General features: G+C 43.4%; 1 protein-coding gene across 1 annotated transcript in view; it reads left to right on the top strand.

Moving 5' to 3' along the window:
- Window positions 1-26,408, top strand: part of Rfx4 (regulatory factor X4) — a 143,385-nt gene that overhangs the window by 15,461 nt on the left and 101,516 nt on the right. The window contains exon 3 of the mRNA XM_027927825.3: window positions 15,502-15,562. Coding sequence (XP_027783626.1) covers window positions 15,502-15,562 — 61 coding nt within the window. The remainder of the gene's footprint in view (window positions 1-15,501; window positions 15,563-26,408) is intronic.

The following is a 26,408-nucleotide window of genomic DNA, read 5'->3' as shown; positions in this document are numbered from 1 at the left end:
TGCAGTTCAATTCATAGTACATAAATGGAGCACAATTTTTCACTTTTCTGGTTGTACACAAAGTAGAGTCACACCATTTGTGTCTTCATACCTGTACCTAGGGTAAAGATGTCCATCTCATTCCACCATCTTTCGTACCCCCATCACTTCCTTTTCCCTCCCTCCCTTTTGCCCATGCTCCCCACCCCCATCCCCATTATGGATCAGCATCCACTTATCAGAGAAAACATTTGTCCTTTGATTTTTGGGGATTGACTTACTTCACTTAGCACGATATTCTCCAATTCCACCCATTTACCTGCAAATGATATGATTTTATTCTCTTTTAATGCTGAGTAATATATTGTTGCTTGTGTTCTTAATAACTGCCATTTTGATTGGAGTGAGAAGAAATCTTTTTTTTTTTTTTTAAGATTGCAGGTGTAACTCTTTATTATTTATTTGTGGTTTTGGGGATTGATACCAGGGCCTTGTGCATATGAGGCAGGCACTCTACCAAATGAGCTATATCCCAGCCCCAAGGTGAAATCTTAGAGAGTAGTTTTGATTTGCTTTTCTATAATTGCTAGAGATGTTGAACATTTTTTCATATATTCATTGATTGATTCTATATCTTCTTCTGAGAAGTGTCTGTTCAGTTCCTTAGCCCATTTATTGATTTGGGTTTTTTGTTTTTTTAGTGTTAAGTGTGTTGAGTTCTTTATAAATCCTGGAGATTAGTGCTCTATCTGATGTGTGTGTGGCAAAAATTTTTTCCCATTCTGTAGTCTCTTTATTCACCCCACTGAATGTTTCTTATCCTAAAAAGAAACTTTTCAGTTTGAATCCATCTCATTTATTGATTTTTAAACCACATAGTATTGGCACCAAAATAGACTTGTAGAACAATGGTACAGAATAGAGGACACAGAGACAAACCCACGTAAATATAGTTATCTCATACCAGACAAAGATGCCAAAAACATAAATTGGGAGAAAAGATAGCCTCTTCAACAAATGGTACTGGGAAAACTAGAAATCCATATGCGGCAAAATGAAATTAAGCCCCTATCTCTCACCATGCAGAAAACTCAATTTAGAATGGATAAGGACCTAGGAATTAGAGACCCTTTGTCTAATAGAAGAAAAAGTAGGCCCAAATCTTCATCATGTTGGATTAGGCCCCTACTTCCTTAACAAGACTCCTAAAGGTTTTAAAAAATATAATTTTTTAAAAAGTCCAATTTGATAATCTTTACCTTTAATTAAGACTTTTAGACCCTTAAATTTAATGACTTACTGATATTGTTGGGTTTAAGTCAACTAATGTACTTTTTTTTTCTTTTTACTTGATTCATCTGTTTTTTATTTTGTGGGGGAAGGGATTAATGGAATTTTTTGTTAAAATTGGGGTGTTTTCCTTTGCCAGCCTTCCAACATCTGTTCTTTTAGAGCAGAAACCAGAGGTGTCACAACATGCACTCTCCTCCTCCTGCACCTGCCTCCCATTCCTCCCTCCCCCTATCAAGGTTGATGCAAGAGCTCCCTGTCATTTTGACCTCACTTACCTTCTCACCTTCTGGGCTCTTGCTTTAGTGTATTTTACTTTTAAATATGTTATATTCCCCACATGAGATTATTATTATTAATGTTTTAAACAATCAATATTAATTTACGTTTTCCACATATTTTCAGGATTCTTTATTTCTGTCAGCAATTCCAGGCTTCCATCATTTTTACTTTCACGCAGAGAAATTCCTTTCTTTTATTTGTAGTGCAGTGTGGTGTCGTGTAGATCGAGACAAACACGTTTATTCCACTTTTATTTTTGAAGGATATTTTTGCTGGTTATAAAATTCTAGGTTGGTGAGGAACATTTTGGTGAGGAACATTTTTTTTACCCCCTCATTAACTCTTTAAACTTGTCATTTCATCACCTTCTGGTTCCAAAATTGTTTGTTGAACTGTTGCTCATCAAATTTTTATTCCACTGGTTGCAATGTGCCTTTTTGTTTTTGCTGCTTTTCAGATTTTTTTCATCTTTGGTTTTCAGGAGTGTGACTGTAATGTCCACGCACATGATTTTCTTATATTTAATCTTTGTGGAGAACCACTGAGTCTCTTATATAGGTTGTCTGTCATTAGATTTGTAGAATTCTTGACCATTGTCTCTCAAATATCTTTTCTGCACTACTCTTCTTCTCATCTCCTTCTGTATGATGTGAACATTAGATCTGACTGTACTTCTTATATTTTTCTCTGGTTTGTCTATTTTTCTCCCATGGTACTTCAGTTTGGTATTTTTATTATTATATTATATTATATTATATATTATATATTATTATTATTATTATTATTATTATTATTATTATTAATCATCCTTTCAGCTCTCAATCCCTATTTTGGCTGAGGTCTAGTTTGCTATTCAGCCCACCCAGGTGATCTTAATTTCAATACTGCATTCTAAAATAGTCCATTTGATTCTTTTTCATAGTTCCTATATTTCAGGTGATAGTCCCAATTTTTTTCTCTGTTTTGTCCAGCATTCTATTTTGACCATGTTTTCCCTTCTCTCTTGGAATATATTAACCATAGTTTGTGTGCATGTGTGTATGTGTGGAGTTTGTTGGTTGTTGTTATTTGTTTTTATACTGGGGATTGAACCCAAGAGTGCTTTACCACTGTGCTACATCCCCAGCCCTTTTTATTTTTTATTTTGAGACTGGGTCTCACTAAGTTCTTCAGAGCCTTGCAAAGTTTCTGAGGTTTGTCTGGAACTTACAATCCCCTGCCTCACACTCCCAAGTTGCTGGGATTACAGGGTATGCCACCATGCCCAGACCATAGTTGTTTTAAAGTCCCTCTCTGATAATTCTAATACCTGAATCATCTCTGGATATATTTGTATTATCTGTTTTCATTTTCTCTCTGATTTTAGTTTTTTGGTCCTGGTTTTTAGTAATGCAATACAGTTTTTGATCCAACCTAAGACCTATGGGCGCAAAGTTAAATAGCCTGTGGGTAAGAGATGCCAAGTTTCTATGGTGAGTTTAAGACTTGTTTTAGCAGTCAGATAGAAAACCAGCAGTTCTCTGATCTCATCAAGGGTTGTCAATTCTGGTCTGCTTCGGTTTTGTTCATACTACTAGGGTGTGGCCTTTACTCCTAGGGCATGGTCTTTCTGGGTCCCCAAATGAAAGCCCTAGCCAAGTTTCCTCTATTTGACTCAGTTTGATCATTGACCCTTACTAATCAATGCTTGTCTTTTTAGCTTCTAGTCGTTTCCCACCTCAGTTTCTTGGTTTCTTGCTATCTGCATGTGCAGCTTAGGAGAGGGCTGAAGACTTGAAGGGAATTTGGATGCATAAATGCTTGTCCCCTTACATGTAGTTTCCCTTTATAGACTCCGTGCTTTGGTTTTATTTCCCAGTGTAGCGATGGGAAGATTCTCGGGGGGAAAAGCCAAGGTGCATGTGGAAGTTACTTCCTGTGCTTCCTTTCTCTCAAGGCTTCTCCTGTCCTGTGTGCAGTGTTTGCTCTCCAATGCTTAAATAATAGCTTTTTATCTATTTTATCTAATCAATTTTAATGAATGAAACTTGAAGTTATATAGAGATGGAAAGAACAGAGATCCAGGGTTAAAGTACAGTGAGTGCCTGCCCAGTGGCACACGCCTGTAATCCCAGCAGTTTGGGAGACTGAGGCAGGAGGATCTTGAGTTCAAAGCCAGCCTCAGCAACTTCGAGGCACTAAGCAACTCAGTGAGACCCAGTCTCTAAATAAACTACAAAAATAAGGTTGGGGATGTGGTTCAGTGGTTGAGTGCCCTTGAGTTCAATCCCTGGTACCAAAAAATAAAATAAAATACAGTGAGCATCAGCAGGTGGGGCTAATCACAACCACAATTTCTTTTAACCTTCTGAAGGGGACTTTTTAATCCCCATCTCAAAGATGAGAAAATTGAAATTCAGAGGTTATGTGACTTAATGTCTTAGTAAATAGTGGTAGAGTTAAACTGGAATGTAGAGCTGTCTGACTTTACAGCTTTCTACCACAAACTATGACTTCTGCAGGTCCCTGTTCCCAAAGAATTTTTAATTTAGAGGGGAAAGTTAAAGTGCATGTATGTATGTTAATAATATAAGCCAGCATGTGATTTATTTCTTTTAAATTTATTTTATATTTACTTTTTAAATTCTTTTTTTTTTTTTTGGCACTGGGGATTAACTCAGGGGCACTTGACCACTGAGCCACATTCCCAGCCCTATTTTTATTTTATTTAGAAGCAGGGTCTCATTGAGTTGCTTAAGTGGCTCACTTTTGCCAAGGCTGGCTTTGAACTCGAGGTCCTCCTGCCTCAGCCTCCCAAGCTGCGAGGATTACAGGTGTGTGCCACCTTACCTGGCTCTAAATTATTTTAAAATATACGTGACAGTAGAGTGTACTTGGACATATCATATATACATGTAATATAACTTCCCACTCTTGTGGCTTTACATGATGTGAAGATTCACTAGTTGTGTATTCATATATGAACATGGGAAAGTTACATCTGATTTATTCCACTGTCCTTCCTTTCATTCCCCTTTGACTAATCCCAGTGAACTTCTATCCCACCCCTGCATCATGTGTGAGCATCTGCATATCAAAGAGAACATTTGGCCTTTGGTTTTTGGGGATTGGTTGTACGTAATCACACTGTGGTCTTGGATTCCAGCAGAGCTTCCAGGAAGCCTGTTAGAAATGCAGAATCTCAGGCCCCCCAGAGACTCTGAAACGTGCTTTGCATTTGAACAGGATCTCTGAGTGACTTACTAATTATACATGTTGAATCTGTCACAGGGTTGGAAGGTGACATCTTGGAGGAGGTGGCATTTGTGTTGGGACCCTAAACAACCCATGTGATTCCTGCAGTGATGGTTAAAGGAGGCAGAAAGCATGAGACAAGTTTTGAGCTTGAAGAGTTTTCCAGATTGACCTGAGCAGCGGGTTTGGAGGATTTTGGGAAGCAGTGCTAGGAATGAGTTTAAGCCGTATTTTTGAGGAACTGGAACTTCAGACAAGGGGCTTGGAGTTTAATGGCTGAGGTGCCACTGTTGAGCTGGGTGGAGGAGTGACAAGATGGAGGTGGTGTTTTCCGAAGGATAACGTGGAGGTTCTGTGCGAGTGGGATCTGAGCCAGGAAGACCCTTCCAGGGCTTCCGCAAGACCAGGTCTGAGGGAGATGAGGCTGCGTTAGAGGGATGGAGAGAATCAGAGTTGATACGATGGGTGCAAACAGCAGGAATGTAGTGGGACTGTGGGATTCTGCTTTCCTCCTTGGGAAACAGAATTTGTGAGATCGAATCCAGAGGCGCCCAAGTCCTGGATCTTCAGAGGACTCCAGTCTCCCGCCTACATCCTAGAGCACTCTTTTTCTCTCCACAAGTTACTGGGCTGTGGGTGTGTATCTCCAGGCACTGTCCCCACTGTGCCCTGCTCCCTCTGCTCTTCCCCAGCTCCTCTCTGCCCCACTCCCCTGCTTCACCCTGACTGTGCTCCTCTCTCCACCTGCCCTCCCTTCCCTGACTCATCATGGCAATTGCTGACTGTCTGGTGGTGACAGGATGTTCACAGCACATGGCACGATGGCAGAGAAAACCTTGGGTCACTGAGGATCACAAGGGAGCGTGACTCATCATTATCACGTGCAAATAGAATCACATTTTGAGATCATAAAGTGAAAGTTACATCTCTCTCTCCATTGAGCTCAATCATTGAGCTTAGTCTATTACCTAATTCGGGGTCTTATAACTTCATAAAAGGGATTCCAGAGAAGAGGAAGTGTAGTTAAACTTTATTTGAAATTCTTTGCAGGGAAAAAAAGGCAAAAGAAACTGCTTGGCTTTATTGACTGGAAAGAAGGAACGGTGGTGGGTGGTGAGATGGGGTGTCTCCCCAGAGAGAACACAAGTTCAGCGTGCAAGGGGCGTTTCGTATTTCCTTCAAGGTGCGGGCGGAAGCTCCCAGCCAACAGCAAAATGGGTTCAGTTAGCTACTCGGATAGCTAGGGCAGTGACTGAAGTCCAGGGCAGGTTTTCTGTAAGAGAGTCCTACCAAGCTGCTTTTGTTCTACTTTATTTTGGCAATGCTGGGGTGGAAGCCTGGGCCCTGTGCATCTCCCCTGCTGAGCTGCACCCCCAGCCCTTCAGCTCTGCCTAAAGGATCTTGTGGGTGTTTTCTGGGGGCTTCGTCATGGTTGGGACCTGAGCTGCAAGACTGCTGGCTGACCTATGAGGCCCAGCGTTTAGGATATGATTAGGGACACCTCTTAGCCTTCTCCTTCGTCATCTCCGCCTCCACCCTGTCATCAGGGGTGGCCCACTGTGTCCAGGAGTCTGTTGTGTCCACTCTGGCCTCTCCGGTTGATTCTGCCTCTTGCCTGGTGGAGAATGAGGTGCTCCCTGCTCTGAGCCCCTGTTTCTCCATCAGTGATCACTGAGCCATAGTTCTCTGAGGGGAAGGGACTTGGTCTGACTGTGTCTCACAGCATTAAAATAGTAGGGCCTGAGCACAGCAGATGCTCAGGAGGTGTTTATGAAGCACTCAGAGACTAGGGAAGGAAAGGGACTACAAAGCCATACTAGATTATTATGGGTATTTATAATTTGGTTTCAGTTTGGGACCTTCAGCACCACTTGACTGTTAGACTAGATTCTTCTTCTGAGAAACCTCTCCCCAGGAAAATAATTTCATTTGTTCAGATTTAGAGTATTTTTGAATATATAATACATTCATATGGTTCAAAAACCCAAAGTGCTTTCAAAGGTGCTTATCCAGAAGTCTTGTCTGCATTTCTTTCTGCTCCCACCCACCACTGTGGCCTCCTAGTGGCTAGCACTCTTATCCATTTTATTATATACTCTTCCAGTATTTCCTTATACAAATGAAAATGTAACTATATGGGTTTATTTTTTACACACCAAAAAGAGCACACTATATGCATTGTTGTGGCTTATTTTTTTCACTTAAAATGAATAACCCAGGAGTGCTCCATATCAATGAACTTATAGAAAACATCCTCATTCTTCTGTTTCTTGGGGGTTAGTCTTTTTTTTACAGTTGTATAGTGTTCCATTTTGAGGATGTATCACAATTTAGTTAATCAGATGAACACCTGGGCTGCTTCTAGACTGTAGCGGTTACAGAAAAGCTGCAACAAATCTCCTTATGTCTGTATCATTTTATATAAGTCCAGGGGTGGCTATAGGAACAATTCCAGATGTGAGGCTGCTGGATAAAGGGCATTTGGGATGTCAGGGGACCTTCCATGTGAGGTGGCAGTTTTTGTGTTCCCCTGGGAGGCAGGAGGGTACCCATTTCCCACAGCTTCACAGCAAGAGTTGTGCAGTCCCAGTTTGGATTTTGGCCAAGTGAGCAATGCTGTCTTAGCGAGGGTTCTCTTTGCTTTGATTAAGACTGATCGTTTTTCCACCTTTCAGGATCATTTCTGTTTTCCAATCGGCTGCCACGTGCTTTGCCTGTTTTTCCTCTTGGTTCCGGGTCCTTTTCCTCCTGGTTTTATGGAGCTCTTTTCTGTGATGGGCAGATGAGGTCATTGTCTGTGGCACGATCCCAGTGTGTCCAAGAAGCCATTATCTTTGTACTTTGTGCTTTCTTTTCCCTCACATAGAAATTTTGGAATTTTTATGTAGTGAAATTTATCAATCTTTTCTTTTATGGCTTTTGGGTTTTGTAACAAAATTAGATGGGCCTTTTCCTATGCCAGAGTTGGGGAGGAATTCGCCCAGAGGAGGGAAGGGAGCAGGTGTGGCACCCCTCGGAGCAAGACTGCCAACATCACAGCTTTGTCTGGGACTTAGCCCTGTTCCCACGGGGAGAAGGGTCTGCTGCCAGTGGCTGGTGCCCACTGCCAAAGGCCTGGGTGCCAAGCACCCTGATCATTGGCTGGTGCTCTCTGCAGGGGCGGGGAAGGAGGTGGATGGGGGACATGGGACGTTTGGCAACCACTTTTTCCCAACAGGTGGGATCTGGCCAGGTGCAGCCGGGTCAGTATAATAAAGGAAATAGAATTAGGACTTTGAAGTGAAACTCAAGACTCACATAAACTTGAACCTTTCCTGGGATTTGAAAAGAGGTAATTAATTTAGAAACATTCTCCCTCAATATTAAGCTCTGCCAAACTGGCTCAAAGCAGGAAATATTCTAGAATAGGTCCCCAAATATTGGGAATTCAATTAGGAAAAAATGATTAGGGAGATAATATGTTCTCTAAAATCTTCAGACCATTAAGGCTTGAAGAGAGTGAAGCTCAAGATGTCTGGGTTGGGGGAGGTCTTGACATCAACTAGCCTGGATCTTTGTCTTTACTCCTCCACTGTGTGACCTCAGACAAATGGCTTCACTTCTCTGAACCTCAGTTTTTTTCTCTGCAAAAGTAGAAAATACTAATAATTAACAACATTAATGAAGTGCTAAGTACACTTTGGGCACTGTATTTGATTTTTTTTTTTTTTTTTTTGGTACTAGGGATTGAACCCAGAGGTGCTTAACCACTGAGACACATCCCCAGCCATTTTCTGTATTTTATTTAGAGACAGGGTCTTTCTGAGTTGCTAAGTGCCTTGTTAAGTTGCTGAGACTGGCTTTGAACTCACGGTCCTCGTGCCTCAGCCTCCTGAGTTGCTGGGATTATAGGCGTGCACCATCAAGCCCAGCTGTATTTGATGTTTCACATGTTAAAGTGTCCACTTTCTAGAGCAGCAGTGAAAAGTAAATGCCACAAAATGAAGAGCTATGCATGGTGTCAGACCCCTTATGAGACTTCCGTAGGTGCTCCCTGTGCAATGCTATTTTGCATGCTTGCTGAAAGCAGATGAGAAGGCCCAGCATTTACTTGTGGTATTATTCGAGTCACTTATTAATTCTGGAGCCCTGCTGTGGGCTGGTGCTGGGGTGTCTGCGTCCCCAGATCCCCCAGAGAGCAGGCAGAATTGCTGGCAGTGCAGTAGGCTGAACAGCTCTATCCTCCCCAAATTCATACATAGAAACCTAACCCCCGAAGGGATGCTATTTGGAGGTAAAACCTTAGGAGTTGACAAGCTCACGAGATGGATCCCTTATGAATGGAGTTAGTGCCCTTATTTAAGAGACCCCTCTTAAAAAAGCCTCTCCCATGTGCCACCTGAGAACAGGGTGAGTAGAGCATCTATGAACCAGGAAGAGACTCCTCATCAGATGCAAAATCTCCTGGCACCTTCATCTTGGACTTCTCAGCCTCCAGAACTGTGAGAACTAAATTTCTGGTTATAAGCCATCTGTATGGCCTTTTGTTATAGCAAGGCATACGGGCTACCGAGCAAACAGTGACCACATCCTGCAGTGGGGGCTCTGCTAGGGAGCAGCCAGGGTGCTCTAGGAGCACAGTGCATAAACCTGTCCTGAGGTGGGCAGGATGGGGATCTGGGTGCATGGCCCTTGTGGAGGAGTGACAGCTATTGCAGGCGTAGGGAACACTGCTATAGCATGTCCCTTGTACCAGGTGGTTCAATTCATCCTCACCAGGGCCCTGTGAGCTTGGTTTGATTTTATCCCTGTTTTACAGATAAGGAAACCGAGGGCCAGAGATTGCTGTAAGTCACGCAGCTAGAAATTGGCAGAAGCAGGATTTGAGTCTGGAGATTTAGCACCAGAGTTGGTATCAGGAGACAGATGCAGAGAAATTGGACTGAGATCCCTGTGGTGTGTTAGGAACTGTGACTGCAAAGCGGGAGGGGACAGAGCAGCAAGGAGACCAGGCATGGGTGGGGGGGCATCTTGGCGGGGGACCTTTTAAGCATCCTGCTGTTCTCTGGCTTTGGCTGGACCAGCAGGTGGACATTGGAGCCCGCTGGCTCTGTGTGTGCTGAGGACAGCTCCACGCATTCTGCTGGCCTGAAGCTGCACTTGGTAGGAGGAATCTTACTTGGCTTGAGGCATTTCTGCATATTAAATGAAAAGGCCCTTGACCAGTTCCTGAAGTCTCATCTACCCACTGTGCCCTCCTACCCCTTTAGGTAGATGGCTCCTGCTCGTCCTTCAGATCCCCCCACCTCACATCCTACTATAGCTTTGCCACAGCTTCCTGGACCTGCCCACAGAGCTTGCAATTTATTTGCTGACAATTAATTCTGGAGCTCAAGAGAGCAGAGGCCGTGTCTGTTTTTCTCATCCTTTAGCACCTGGCAGAGAGCTGGAATGTAGTAGACACTCAATAAGTATTTGATGAATGAGTAAGTAACCTGTCCTTCAGGAGAATTAAGATTGAGAGTCCTGAAATGGAAGATCAGGCTTGGGAGGGACACATAGCCCCTGAGGGAAAGGCTAGACATTCAGACCCTTGAATTGAGGCACAAAATCACTGGGGGTCCAGGGGGAAGAAGAGCCTGGGCTGGAGGGTCCCTGTTGGCTTTGGGTAGAACCAGTCCTTGTCTAAATACTGTCAGTAGCCACTGTCCTGCCAAGCACCGAGTAAATTCTGGTCACCATTCACCACTTGCTCAGCCTCATGCAAGTCATTTGACCCTTTCAAATCTTGGTTTTCTTATTTTTAAAACAGCCATGTAAAACTTCTTCACAGCACTTTGGGAGCACTTTCACAGTGTATAGAGGCAGGACACCAAGGCACAGCGTGGTGGGAGTAAGCAGCTGAAGTCCGAGGCCACCAGGCATCCGAGAGAGTGAAGGGGTGGGGGAGAGAGCTACCTCATTGTTTGCCAGGGACAAAATATAAACCCCAAAGGCATGCCTCAGTGAGCACCTCCTCCAGCCATAGTTATCACCAGTTAATCCATATCAGTGGATTAATCCATATCAGTGGATTAATCCTCTGAACATCCTTGCATTGCTTCACACACGAGCTTTTGGGAACAAATCACATCTAGACCATAACAGGTCCTCATATGGTTCATGTTAAGTATATGTGTGCCTGTCTGCAGAGAGAATACTGAAAGAAGACTGGAGGTTAATGGGATAAAAAGTTAATATTCTCCTCTATTGAAAGGGACTTGCAGAGAGTTATACTTCCTCTATATTTTCCAAATTTAAAGAATGAGCATGTATTACTTCTGCAAACAGAAAAAAATGTTTGTAGAAACACTGACCATTCCTTCAAGACCACCAGCTCCTGCGGGGAGCTCTGATGTCCCTGGTGTGTGTCAGCTGCTCAGAGTCCTTGGAAGTGTGGTTGTCTTTGCCCCAGTAACCTTCCCCAGGAAGGAGGCGGCCTCCGTTGCCCACCTTGGCAGTGGGTCCCCGCCACGCATTGCTCTGAAAGCCCCCTGGCCTGCCAGTGCCCGCCAGGACACCCTTGCTCTTCTCCGCATTAGGCCCATTTCTTGATCTGCCCGACGACCTCCGAGGTCGGCATTTTGTTGTCATCGGTCTTGAGACGAGGAATCGCCCTAAAGCATAAATAGGACAATCGGAATGTTGGCAGTGTCTCTCCACCTCTTCTCTCTGTGCTGCAGCCACTTGGCTTCTGGGAAGGTGACACGATCTCTCAGGTCCCCAGGTCTTTGTTTCTCACCTCCTCTATCCTACCCCTGACTGCTCCCCCTCTTCCTGCCCTCTGGCATTCGTCAGGGGCTCACTCTGGGAGTCTGCTCTGTACCACTTCCTCCAGGAAGCCGCTTCTGACAGCTGCTCCTTATGCAGTTTGGGTTGGAAAACTCCTCTTTGCCTTTGTGTAGCACAGTTGTCATTTCTTACTGAACGTGGCCTCTCTTCACTGTTTGTGTTTCTCTTTTCCCAACCAAACTCAAGGCCAGAGTTTACTTTCTTTCCTTTTTTTTTTTTTTTTTTTTGTGTGTGTGTGTGTTAGGGATTGAACCCAGGAGCATTTAACCACTGAGCCACGTCCCCAGCCCTTTTATGTTTTATTTAGAGACAGGGTCTCACTAAGTTGCTTAGGGCCTTGCTAAGTTGCAGAGGCTGGCCTTGAATTTGTGATCTTCCTGCCTCCGCTTCCTGAGTTGCTGAGATTACAGGCATGTACCACCATGTGTCTGACCAAGAATTTAGTTTCTTTATCCTCAGTGTCTAGGGGGCACCAGTTAGGTAATCAATAAATATTTTTGAACTAATTAGTATGATTATTATAATAGCACTCTATAATGACATTGTTATAGATGAATAAAGATGGTGTTCAAGAGAGCTGAATGATTGCCTTATTCATGGTCAATAAATTTTGAGGCTAATACCAGAATCTAGGTCTTTTGTTATCTTGTCCAAGTAGACCAAAATGTTGAAGTTCAAAGATGCAGGGAAAAAAATACCACCTTAAACCAGAAAGTTTTAGGGTGAACAAAAATGTTAATTACATACCAGTACAAGATAGATAAAGGTCTATTTAGGTTATTTATATACTTTTCCTTTTAGAAAAATACAGTTGATAATTTTTTCCAGACTTTTTATTTGCTTAGTACAGTTATATTAGTACAGTTTCTAGGAATTGGGTTGTGAGGCCAACCAAATGGACATTTTAGATGGCTCTCATTATTGACAAATTGCTTAACCAAAACATTATACCAATTAATACTATGTGAACAAGAACTATGTGAATGCCAGTTTTACCATGGATAGGTTAGCACCGGGAATAATCATTATTTAAAATTTGCTTTACTCTCAGAAAGCAAGTAGTTCATGCCATTTGTTTGCTTCTTGTTTCTTTTTTTAAAAATATTTATTTAGTTGTAGATGAACACATAGTATCTTTATTTATTTTTATGTGGTGCTGGGGATTGAACCCAGCGCCCCACACATGGAGGCAAGTACTTTACCACTGAGCCACAGCCTCATCCCCAACTTCTTGTTTCTTTGTGAAGAACAGAGGTTGACTATTGTTCTGTGTGGTCATTTACCTATGTTCTTATGAGACCCACCAGTTCATGCCCTTTATCATGCTGCCCGTCCCTCATAAGATTGGCAACTGCAAGCTTAACTATTTAAATACCGAGTAGAAGGCACTGTGTTAGGTTACACAAAGATGACTGGGATACATCCTGCCCATCTAATAAGCTTACCCTCAAGTAGAAGAGATGGCTATGGACAGAAATCATCACCCAGTGGCTAAACTATTCACTAGAGAAAAACTTAATTGATTATAGAACAGATTTGGGATCAGTGATTCCTGACTTGGGAGAGTATCAAGGAAGGCTTCTGAGAAGTGGAGTCATTTATTCTAGGCTTGGAAGGATGAGAAACATCTAGAAGGAACTTCAAGTTGACAAAGTAGGAGGGACAGCTGTAAATCCCATGAGGTACTTTGACAGAACTGTCCCTGAGAACAGCTGGCATGCGTATTGGTTAGGATGGTTTTGGGGGCAGGAAAAGCATTCCCACTGGAAAGAGCTTCATTAGCTGAGGAGCCTGTGCTATCTCGCAGACAAAGAAGCGGCCATGTTTAGGGCTGCTCATCAGAGGCACAGCAGGACCTTTGAGCCCCAGTCCTTCCCCATTCTTCTCTGTCTCCTTGGGGTTTACCTTGTGGTCGGGCAGCTCCCTTCCCAATCCTAAGCTTGCTGTGTCCCTCCCAATCTTATGTCCTCTCGCAGCTATGTTCAAAAGTAGGCCAGACAGAGTCTCTTACCCATTCCACTTAATTAGGGAAAACTGTTTTTCTGCGAAGCATCCAGAGGGCTTCTCCTTACCTGTGACTGGCCAGCATCACATCACATGCCCCACCAGATCCAATCAGTGGCTCGGTGACAGATTAATTATCATGATTGGTTTAAAATGGCCCACATCCACCCACCTCTCTAGGATTGAGAAGGGTCACTCTCTGGATTCATGGGCCTCTCCAAAGCAGGGCTATGTTAATAAAGAAGAAGGTGAGTATGTATGATTGTTGAATAAGCAGCCCTAGCTTCTACCACACTGTTTACGAGCAAACATTTTAATCAGAATTATACCAACATTGATAAATTTCATCCTTATTGGGCTAAATTAAAATTTTAGGAAAAACGTTCTATATAACATATGCCATTTTATATTGAATTATTTCCATTAGTATGGATCCTTTTCCTTGTAAACTTTAGGACTGAGATTGATTTCATTGATCTTATTTGTATATCTCTATTACATTTTGGTGATCATATTTGTAGGTTTTGACACCATCATTCTTTTTGAGACTATTTGTTCCAGTTATCTTTAGTTGAAGTTTGCAGATCAAGAAATGATTTTATATTGACCATTCCTACAGTCATGTTCATTAGAAGTTGGCTAAGAAACTGACTGTATTTCTCCATTGATCCATGATAAAATCATGAGCAATTCCCTTAGGGTGACAGAGATGAATCTATTGTTTAGATTGTTGTATTGGAGGGTTAGAAAACTAGGGCCAAATCTGGCCTGATGTCTGTTTTCATAGGGCTTCAAGCTAAGAAAGTTTTCTAGAATCTATCAACTTTTTACAATCTATTTGATAATAAGAAACACTAACTGAATCCCAACTCAGAGAAATAATTTAATTCTTCTCAGTAATAGGTCTATACTACAAAAATTACACTCAGTGATGATTATTATTATATTTTGAATTTTGTCAATCAAATTTCTGTGGAAATTTGTTTTCTTATCCTGTAAATTCAACATAATATTCATTATTGATTTTGCCTTTTGGCCTGTAGATTCTGAAATATTTACTATCTGGTCATACACAAAAAAAGTTTGCGGGCCCTGCGCTATTATATGGCTACTGGATTCTTGTGCATACTTGTGCTCTCACTGTCCACCATACCTCTCTGCTCCACTGGGGTCTCACAGAGCAATTGGGGAGCACCTTCGTCTGCTCAGTTTGCTATGAGAAAATTCTAATAAACTGGGTGAGTTATAAAGCCCAGAAACTCGCCGCACACAGTTCTGGAGGCTGGGAAGCCCAGATCAAGGCACCAGCCGATGTGGTGAACCACTTCCTGGTGCACAGGCGGAGCCTTCTCACTGTGTTCTCGCATGGCAGAAGGGGTGAGGGAGTGTTCTGGGGTCTACTTCATAAGAGCTCTAATCCCATTCCCACGACTCCACCTTCAGGACCTAATCACCTCTCAAAGGCCTTAAATCCTAATCCCATCACCTTGCGGCTTAAGTTTCAGCAGGAGTTTGTGGGGGTCACACTCATCCACAGCAGCCAGTGAGGTCAATTTGTTCTTAGGGCCAACAGCGTGGAGTCAAAGTCCTGCTTCCCTTGAGAAATAGCAAGTGGTTAAGCACATCCACACCATCCAGGGATGAAGGTGCTGTTCAGACTGACATATCCTGTCAAATAAAAACAAAATTGACCAAGCGTTTTCTACAAAAGTCAGTTTCCTTTTATTTATTTATTTATTTTCGTATTAAGGTATGATGAATATTGGAAAAGCTAAAATATTGTTCCACAGTGTCCCCATTGGAGGGAAACACTGTCTTTTGAAATGCGGGGGAGTAGAGAGGCCTTTTACGTTTTCCTTCTGCTTCCTACTGAAGTTAGCTCCTTTATCTTTCCTTTAACAGATGAGGAAAAAGAAAATAATAGAGCATCCAAGCCCCACTCCACTCCCGCCACTCTACAATGGTAAGTTTCCATTCTTAGCAAATGTGAAGAGAGACGTAGACCTTCACGCACACAGGATGGGACACCACTTGGAGGTTTTGACATCGTCATGATAATTTGATATGCAATAACCCACATGAAATCTATTTAATTTTCTGGTATATACAAAAGGCTTAACTTAAATCTAACTTGGAGATTTGAATTCTCATTTATTTTATTTGTGGAAAGATTTTTTTCATTATAAATCACTGGTAAGACCTGGATTCTACATGAATATTATTAATTGATTTCAATAAAATCCATTATTATAATTAATTATTAATTAATTAATCAATCCACCATTATTATAATTAATTATTTTGCTGCAAATTATAGAATAAGAGGTCTTTTTACCCTGATGAATGAGCCCCGAAATAATAAATGATTAACTAATAATTAATTACAATTGTATTATAATTATTTTAGCACTAATAACATTAACAAAGATGATCTACTAGCATTGCTTTCTCTTTGGTATTTGAATTTCCTAGCCTTGATGACATATTGGATGGTGTTTAAGTGGCTGCACTCACATTTGATATTTACAGATAAATTCTCTTCTAAAAGCTTTACTTGGAAATTATGTTGTGGTTTTAAACAGCAGAGTTCTCTGCGCCTGCAATTCACCCTTCAGAGGATCTTGGCAGTGAAGGCTGTTACCGCTCAGTAGTGCAGCCCAGCCAGCTTGAAGGAATGAAGGAGAGGGAGAGAGGAGCGGGAAGGGCGAGGAACTCAGATCTCTTATGTCCCAGCTTCCACACAGGCCCTTCGTACCCGAGCCTCATTTCCTCCTCACAGTCAGTGGCGTTAGTGTGTTAGGCCCGTTTTATAGAAGAGGAAGCAGAGCTGAGGCAGCTACATCATATGCCTTAAAACGCACACAGCTATGAAGTGGGAGAGGCAGGATCTGGCCAGGTCTCTCTAACTGCAAACCCACGCTTAAGAAAAAAGGGAGACAAAAGAGGGATGGATCAGAAAAGTAAGCAGACGGACTTTAATGAGAAAATCGTATTCTGTTTTATAGTTAATCCATGCAGAGGTGAGAGCGAAGCATCATTTAGAGAAAACATTCAGAAAGGAACGTGGCCTCCCGCTTCCAGGCTCATCAGATAGCTTGTTTTGCCCCAAGAATAGCAAAGGTGGCTTTCAAGAGCTGCTTTCCCAGCCCTTTGACTTGTGTCCATCATTTGTCCCTATAAGCTTATCTCATTGCATTTGCTGCTTTTTGCTTTATTTAAAATTTGATTCTACATCTCAGATAGAATGACCCCCTGCCCTTCCCCTAATGCTAGGACACAGAATAAGGCATTTTTGCAAAGGACTTTGGGAATGGGAGCTTCTAGAAATGCCAGAGATGGACAGACATTCTTGCTTTAATAAGCCAAGGTGCTATACATTTCAGAATAAAACATTTGAAAGAGGCCAGAAGAAAACGGAATCATTTGTGTCTGGTTCTCTGTGATTCTCTGACATCTGCCTGGCAACAGTGAGGCGGTGAGGGCGCAGCCTCTGGATGGACTGCCGGGCCGGGGCTCAGCTTCCAGCTCTGACACCAGCTGTGGAGCCTCAGGCAAGGTCTTTAACCCTCTGTGCCTGGGTGGACGCACCTGGGAAACGGGGACAGGCACCTAACTCTCAGTGCAGTCCTCATGAGGAAATGGGATGTTAACAGGCTTGGATGGGCTCTGGCACTGCCTGGGTGCTCTGCAACTCCTCCGCATGCCCCCTTCCTTCTGAGGCCCCCAGGACCCCCTGGACAGGACTCGGCTCCTCCCTGGCACAGCCAGTACTCCTACTGTGCAGAATTCTGTACCAGGTGTCCATCCTTCTAAATAAAGGGACTCACAGGTTATCCCAGAAGAAATTTCATCCTCCAAGTCACAATGGATTTTTTTGTTTTCTAGTAAAACATTTGCTTTCCAAGACAAATCAGATTAGAATATGTATACCTCTTAGTCTTATTGTCATCAAAAAGATACCAAGGTATTCAAAGAACATCAAATTGTCCTCTGAGATCCTTTATAGGGCATGTTTAAGATAGATTTTATGTCATTAACTAATTCAAGGAATGTTTACTAAGCACCTACTATTTGCCTGGCACTGTTGTAGGCTCTGGGAACACAGGTGAGTAAGACAGGCCGAGAAGGGACTGAACCATAAATAGATAAGGGTGTATCCCCTAAAGATGAGTTCTGGGCAGAGGCTTCAAAATGGCTCATAGGACAGTATCACAGTGGCTGTTTCAGTTGAGCAGCACGGGAAGGCCCCTCTGGGTGACAGTTCAGTGGATAAATGTACGACATGCCCTCACTGACACCCCCCCAGGGAAATCGGGGGCAGAGGAGCATGCCACCCAGGGAATATCTTTGACATAGATTCTACTGCTGTACGTTGGGCTCCCCAGACTCAACAGCATTGCAAACAGGTGGTTTATTCAGAGGACAAAAAGTAGCCACATCTACAAGGAGTTCCCAGGCAGTAATGGCCTTCAGAGGTGACCCTGACTGAGGCTGTGGGTTTAAGCCTTCATCAAGCATTGGACTTAGGTGGCCCCCAAGGGGCATGTTGCTTGGGAGCTGGGCTTCTCTTTACATCCTGCTGAGCTTAACTCCTAGGGAGGGACTCGGCAATGACCTCCCAACAGTGGGGACCCAGGCACACCCACAGCATCCACTGCTCCTTCCAGGAAGGGGGCAGGCTGCACTTGTTCCAGGATCCACAGGAAGGTGGCTGAGTGGCTGGAGCATAGCCTAAAAGGACAGGGATACAGATGAGGTAGGAGAGGTTGGCCAGGGAGCTATTAAACAGTGGGAAGAAAATGTAGGACATTTCTCTGAAGTTAGAAACAGAGATGCTTAAAACTATGGTGGAGGCCATGGGACCAAGAGTAATTATGTATAGAATATAATTTAAATATAAACACTTTCTCTCAAAAGGAACTGGAAGCCCCCTCCTTTTCACAAGGAAAAAGTATAATTTACAGTTTGTTCCCTTTTTGCTCTGGCTGCCTGGGATCTCAGAGATAAATCTGAACTGAAATATCCTTGATTTGATGTATCCCTGGAAATACTGAGATGCTTACATTTAAAATCTCTTCTTTGCTTTGTCTTCCTTTTTTTCTTTTTATTTTATTAGCTTTTTAGAAAAAAAAAAGTCAAGAAATAAGTACACTCAATAAATATGGGTTTTTTCTTTTATTTACACAAGTGACACATTTCCTTGTCCAAGAAGTCCATCCCTTCTTGCAGTTCGTAGCCTTTTCATTAAAGCAACCTGTTACTAGTGACGTGTGTGTACATTTGTGTGTTTATAGAACTTGCCTGTGCATTTATGTGCCTCTAGAACTTTTTGAACTGTGTGCTTTTTTTTTTTTTAAACTTAGTATTTTCTCCGTTATAAAGAGCATAGTGTTCCGCAGCCCATCCTACTCTAGAGCCACTGCTTGCTTTCTTCCTTAGAGGAATGTGCAGAAGTTACAGCCATGCTAGTTCCTGAAGAATGGCCTCACTTTGACTGCCATGCAGTATTGCATGCAAGACAGCAGCAGAACTGATTCTCCAGTGCCTTCTGGGTAGGCATTTAAGCTGTACCCAAATCTCATCTTTAGTATTACAAATAGAGCCCAAAGATTGTCTTCACATGTGCCCCTTGCACACCTGGGGGAGTTGGCATCAAACAGTCGACTAGCTGTGTGTAGCACTTAAAATGTTAATGAGGCTGCACAACTGCCCATTGACAACTTTACCATTTTATATTTTCACCCATGGTGCAAAGTACTTAAAAATAAAAAATTAAAAACCCCCAAAACTGGGAGCCTCACTCTACAACAGAATCTCGTTCTCTGAGATATTTTCACCCACATTGTCCCATCTCCGTCCAGGGCATGTGCAGCTGTCCAGGGAAGGACGTTGACCTCGCACCCTGGTGCCAGGCTGATAGGGCCGAGCTCTTGGGACATTTGGCTTGTCTCTGGAGTTGGGCTGGGACTGTTTGCTTCTCCTCCTCCCAGCTCCTTGCCTCGCCACCTCCCCACCACCCAGGAGACAGGCCCCCTCCAAGAACAAGTAACGCGGCAGCCAGGCAGCCTAAAATAATCATGGCCACGTGATCTGGAGGCAGCTCCCAGCAGAAAACAGGCAAATATTGTCAAATACCTTCTGCCAAACACTTTCCAGCATCCTTGGTCACGAGGGTTAGTAAATCCCAATTCGCTGGGGACAGTCAGCACTGCTGGAATCCCAGCCGCACAATAACCTCTATTCACACAGAGAATTTCAAAATGGAAAGCAGCCTGGTCAGCCCTCCTGGCCCGCTTGCCACCAGCGCCCCTCCCCTCTGTGGCTTCCTCACACACAGGACGCCCTTCCTGGGCATGCCTGTGTGCCTTCAGGGTGGGGACAGTTTTCCTCTCAGCCATTTGAAGAGGAAAGAGGCTTCCCCACTCCCAAATTAGAGGATAGAATGTCAAAGTGTCACTTTCTTAGCAGGGGTGGGGAGGAAGACTTTTTTTTTTTTTTCTTTTGAGAAAATACAAATGGGCCCTTGAGTGGTTGACAAGATGTCGATATTTCAAATTAATATGAGACAAAATAAATGTACTGTTTTTCTTTAAGATGTCCTCAGAGGTCATAGGTAGGAAATGGGGCCTGGCACCGTGCTGAAGAAGTAGGTTGTAGTCTGAGACCAGGTCATGGCTCCTAGACCAACGCTCCTTGGATGTCACCAGGACCGGGCATTTCTGACTTGCCTCTTTACTCAACAGTGACCTAACTGACATAATATTTGCTTTCAGAATACAAGTTAGGCCACAGGATTCCCAAAAGGAAGGCTAAACATTTTTAGCTCTGAATACAACCAGAGGGACCCAATGCCAGGAGGGGTGACTGAGTCCCGCTGGGGCTGTGCTCCAGCGGGGGAAAGGCAAATGGAGCAGGACCGCGTGAGGGCGCCAGGGCTCAGAGCGGAGATGCTTGCTGAAGAGCTCGGTTCTTTTTAGAATAAAAATAGTATTTTGTGCCACAGGTAAAGATAAGAAATGGTAAATCATCTGATGGGCAGTTTTGCAAGCCCATGATCATTTTAAGTGTGTGCACCAGTGATTCCATTTTTTGATGCCAATATCGAGAGACCCTGCCCCAAGTGTGCAGAGGGGCACATGTGCAGATGTGCTTTGGGGTCCTATTGTAACAGCAAAGTGAAGTGAAGGTGGATAGAGACAGGGAATGGGTGGAAGGGAAGCTCAAAGGGGTGGCTTATGGTAGGGAAGGTGCAGCTCAGCTTGGAGCCACCAGAGATCTGGGCCTGGGCCCCTTCAGAAGCATCGACAACAGCTCAAAACCTGTGACCCTGCTTTTAGACAATGCCTAGTTTTTTTTTTTTTTTTTTTGGTTGCTGTTTGTTTGTTTTTTTTCTAAAATAGCAATAATAATAATGGACTTGAATAACCAAAAACTGAGCAGAAGGATTCCAGAACCTAGGTAAGCCCAGACCTTTCTAGAACACTAACTAAGCTATAGCCAAACCTGGGAGAGGGATTAGATTGCTCTGGGTTCTGATCAGATTCAGTCATTGCAAGAGCAGAAATAAATCTTTGATTTAGTCCTTTGCTCCACATTGGCCAAACCTCAGGTTCAGCACACCTTGCGCTGTGCCCAGCTCATTAGGTAATGTGCTAGCCAGCTTGGGTCACTGTGAACATCATATCTGACAAGAACAATTTAGAGGACTGTGGATGTAGCACTTGCCTAGCATGGGCCAAGCCCTGGGTTCGATCTCATAACCACCGCCAAAAAGAAGAGGAATAATTTATTTTGAGCTCATGGTTTCAAAGGTTCAGTCATGGTCAGCCAACTCCATTGATCTGGACCTAAGATGGGGCAGAACATCCAGGAGGCAGAGAGAGAAAGCCAGAACAAGACACATATAATCCCTAATCCCCAAGGGCAGCCCCCAGTGACCTACCTCCTCCAGCCACATCCCACCTAGGAATCCATCCAAATTACTGATCCAACAAATGGATTAATCCACTGATCAGGTCACAGCTCTCATAATCTGATAATTTTACCACTGAACATGGGAGGGACACCTCATATCCAAACCTTCACAGGTGATGCCACTGGCCAACTTGTTTAATCCCCATGAAGCCCCTGCAGAGCAGACTGGAGTATCATGGTCCTGCGTCACTTAACACTGGGGTTACATCCTGAGAACCACGTGGATAGGTGACTGCATCTGCGTGTGCATCAGAGCGCACTCCACAATCCTCGATGGTGGAGCTACGTGCCTAGGCTGTATGCATGTGTGACTGTGTGTACATACATGTATGTGTACGTATACATACATATTAATTGCAGCCTATTGCTCCCAGAACGTGATAAACAAAATAACACAAGATTAAATCAAGCACAGGCGAAAATGATGCCATTAAGAGACATAGTAACACAAGATGTTTGAGGCCGCTGCTTATGTGACAGGGCCTGCTGCTTCACAATAAATTTGTGAATAGAAGGAGTACACTCTAAAATTATGATAAAACTGTAGTATAGTTAATATGTAAACCAGTAACTCGGCCACTTAATATCATCAAGTATATGGACTGTGTGTAATTGTATGTGACGGGCACTAGGCAATAGAGTTGTTTGGTTCTATCATAACCTTATGGGGCCACCATCACATATATGGTTTGTTGTTAGGTGGACAGTTAACTGCATGGCCTGTGACAGTACCTCTGTTTAAGGAGGAGGGACCAAGGCTGAATGCACAGAGGGTCATAGTCTCACTCTTTTTAAGAGGAGAAAATACCTGATCCCCAAGAAGACCTCCAATACCAAGGAGGCCAGGCCAGCAGAGTTCCTGCAAGAAGTATTGGGGTCCACCCAAACATGCTTGATTGGTTTGTCTAATCATGAGCTTTATTGCCATTGTTTATTAAAATGGATTTTTAAATTTTGTTTCATTTTGTTTGGACCTGGTATGGAGTTGGCCTTAACTTTAATCAGAGCTAAACACCACTGCTGTGTAGGTGTTTATTGTGGGATGGCATTATCTCCTTAGTTCCTACCTTCCTTGGGAGAAATTTTCAGCTTCTTAAAGGAGGGGGCAGGAGTGGTGTCTTCTTGTTGGTAGTTGCATTCTGCGGTGCCTGGCACATAGTACATACTCAATAAATACATGCTGATTGACCAAATGACTGTCAGACCCTGACATAGAGTAAGAGCTTTGGAGGCATCATAGCTGAGGTCACACTCCAGCCTGTGACTTTGGGCAAGTCTCTTTCTCTCCCTGACCCTCCACTTCTTTCTCCATCACTGGAATGACCTTACTCACCTTGTAGGGGTAGTGATAGTGAATACAAACATCACATAGTGGGGACTTCACATGCCCAGTAAGGAAGCTGGGCTGTGGGGAGCCACTCTGAATGATTCGCGCCTTCCATCCTGGAGTGGAGAGGCTTTAGCCGATCACTACATCTCGTAGTGACCTGGACGATGCCCTGGTCCAGGAAGTTGAGGGCGTGTCTTCAGACATAGGTGTGTTGCCCCATGGATTAAGCTATGCTCACCTGTTCCTTTGTGATATCAACCCTTTGCCCTGTTTGTGATAGAATGTTCCATGGAAATGCCCTTTATGTGTCCCCTTCTCTTGCTCTGCCTTTGGATGTGGCCTTCCTAGATGTCAGTCACCTGCTGACAGCAGACATAATGAAGCTAGACTCAACCCCCTGAAACCTGACTCCTTGCCTCATTTGAATGGCTTCTCCCCAATAAAAGGGTTCAGCGCGTGCCTGCTTGCTCTCTTTCTGTGGACCCTTATAGTCAGAGGAGTTGTCACAGGACCCCAAAGAAAAAGGGGTCTCTGTCTCTTGTGTGATTATTTCAGGCAGCCCAGTTCCCCTGGAGGGGCCCTGATGAGACACTGGGCTATGTGAGGAGGGAGCTGGTTGTTTTGTTGCACAGTTGGGGATTGAATTGAACCCAGGGCCTTGTGCATGCTGGGCAAGTGCTCCACCACTGAGCCACAACCCCATCCTCTGTTGATGGGCTTAGACTTTTGTCTTGTCTTGATTGCTTAGCAGATCCTTCCTCCCTCCCTCCCTCCCTCCCTCCCTCCCTTCCTCCCTTCCTCTTCCTTCCTTCATTTCTTTCTTTCTCTTTTTCTGTCTATCTCTTTTGCATAGTTTACAGTCTCAGATCTCTGTGATAAGTGGCTTTAGAAAAATTTATATTGACTTTTGGTAAAATAGAAGAAAAATGTCCACTCTAGACATGTCTACAAGGACTTGAGGAGTGGGTGCTTAGAACATACAGCTTTGTGCATATATGAGAAATCACAAGTTTATCCTGAAGACAGAGGGGGACGTGATGGTGGGAGCCAAAACATTTATTCTTCATAGTCAAATGCCCATGTGAAACTTCCTCTGTGCATCCTAGGAGGCCGCACACTGAAGGCCCTGATGAGCTTTTAAAAACACACGCCTCAGGTCATGACTCATGCGAGCTTCCAGACCCGCTCCATTATGTCTCCATAATAGGATGGGCTCAATTCAAATATGATCAAGTGGTTAAGCAGAAGATAAGAAAATGGAACAAGTCAGGAATTTTTTTTTTGTGATCATTAAAAAAAAAAAATCCAGGTATAATGGAGCATTGTGCACCCTGTCAGACTAATGATGTCCTCTAAAAGAAGCAGACAGGGGAAATTTCATCATCAGATATGAAGAGAAGTAATTAACTGCTTTCTCTCTGCTGTGCCTTGGTCAGGGAGCGGACATTCCAATTAGCAACTCCGGCACATGCGCGGCCTCTGGATTTTGTGAGGTGGTTTGGGGAAAGGTGTGAGGATGCTATTCCTGTAGAAACCCATCAAGCCCCAGAGGTGCCCTTCCCCGTCAATTACACCCATTCGTTCATACAGCTTATTAAAATGCTTCATAGTCATAAGCCGCCTGGCTACTCTGAGGCTCAGAAGCTTTGATAAGAACAAAACATGGGTGGAAATGTCATTACTTGGAAGGCCCCGGGCTTTGACAGGTAACTGCTTAATTAGTTCAGCCTATGTGAACTGTGACTTACACACATCGGATTCAAATAGTTGGTTGTTGCTATGGGTTCATTTGATGTGGAGTATTATAACCAGGATCTTGTATTGAAATCTTGATCTCTTGGCCAGATCTAATGAACAAATGGGTCACAAGAACAACAATAGGAACTCAGACACAGGGGCTTAAGTAATAAATAATGGATGAAGAAACCAGGTATTTACCTGGGAACCCATGCTCTTTGACACTACATTTGAAGGCATTTTCCTCCCAGAGCTTGACAGTTTGGGCATTTTAAACCATGGATAATGGAGCCCCGTTCACCCCTTTGGCCCTGTCGGGAATCTGAGATCTTGCTTTGGTTCCCTCCCCTCCCCACATCTGCAAACAGGAAGGAGTCCCATGCCCTACGTGTTATCTCTGTCACCACAGCCACTACTTCAGTCCATGCCTATCATGTCTTTCCTGAGCTCTTACCTGGTCTCACTTGTCCGTCCGTCTGTCCATCCATCCATCCACCCATCCATCCATCCATCCATCCTTCCATCCCCTTGCTAGTCCATCTTGGCTACCTACCTTAGAGGCACAGAGTGATTTGCCAAAGAATAAATTGACCATGCTTAAAGAAAAAAAAAATAGAATTGGCTCTCTGTCATTTCAAGGGATCATACATAAGGTGAATTCTGAATGGTTTCAATTACATATTTGTTGAACACATCCATGGATTCTTCTGACAGAAATGAACTTTAGGAAGTCATCAGCATAGATAAGCAAAAAGGGATACTTTCATCCTCCCCACAGCACGTCATGCACCAAGTTCCAGCTGCCCAGCTGTTCATGTCTATGCCTTAGACTGGAAAATGTTCCACACTACAATGATCTAAAGTGTTGAAATAGAACCCATCTTTAAGGAGATTGCTAAATGAAACTCTCAAGTAAAAAATTGCAACCTATGAAACTTGGGGAGTTTTTGCTCTTATTTTTGTTTTTTTAGTTTTTGTCGTTCTTTTATCTTTGACCTATTGCTGACAAACAGAACATATTAAACTTTAAGTTAATGGTAGTTGTTTTTGCTATCAATGACATTATTATTATTGCCTCCCAGAAATACTCAGGTCTTCTTGCCTCTGTGTTATGGTTTAGATATCAGGTATCCCCAAAAGCTCATGTGTGAGTGTAAAAAAAAGTTTAGAAATGAAACAAATTGGGTTATGAGAGCCTTAACGTAATCAGTGCATTGATCTGCTGATAGGAATTAACTGGGTGTCAACTATAGGTACGGTGTGGCTGGAGGAGGTGGGTCACTGGAGGCATGTCTTTGGGGTATATATTTTGGCCCTGGTGAGTGGAGCTCGCTCTCTCTCTCTGCTTCCTGGTGGCTGTGTCCAGAATCGCTTTCCTCTTCCATCATGGTGTTCTGCCCCATCTTGGGCCTAGAGCAATGGAGTCAGCCATCTATGATCTGAGACCTCTAAAACCGTGAGCGCCAAATAAACTTTTCCTCCTCTAAAATTATTTTGTCACATCTTTGGTCACAGTGGTAAAGGAATTGTCTAAAACACTCTGTTGTCACTTTTTTAATCCTCTCTGAATACCACTCCACTGCCTTCTTCTGAAAATAACATTTTTATAGTAATCCCCAACTGCCAGTTATGTGATGCCAAGCCATATTCTTTTGTGGGGCATTTAAAGATTCTCCATAGCCCCCCGCATGGGTCTTTCCTTTTAGATACTCCTTCACAAATCCTCCTTCCCATTCAGACCCCCGTCTCCATCATCCAAGGTCCAGGG

The sequence above is a fragment of the Marmota flaviventris genome, chromosome 3 (genome assembly GCF_047511675.1).
Source record: "Marmota flaviventris isolate mMarFla1 chromosome 3, mMarFla1.hap1, whole genome shotgun sequence".
NCBI lineage: Eukaryota > Metazoa > Chordata > Mammalia > Rodentia > Sciuridae > Marmota > Marmota flaviventris.
The sequence above is the reverse complement of the archived record's forward strand: the minus strand, read 5'-3'. Positions and strand labels throughout refer to the sequence as shown.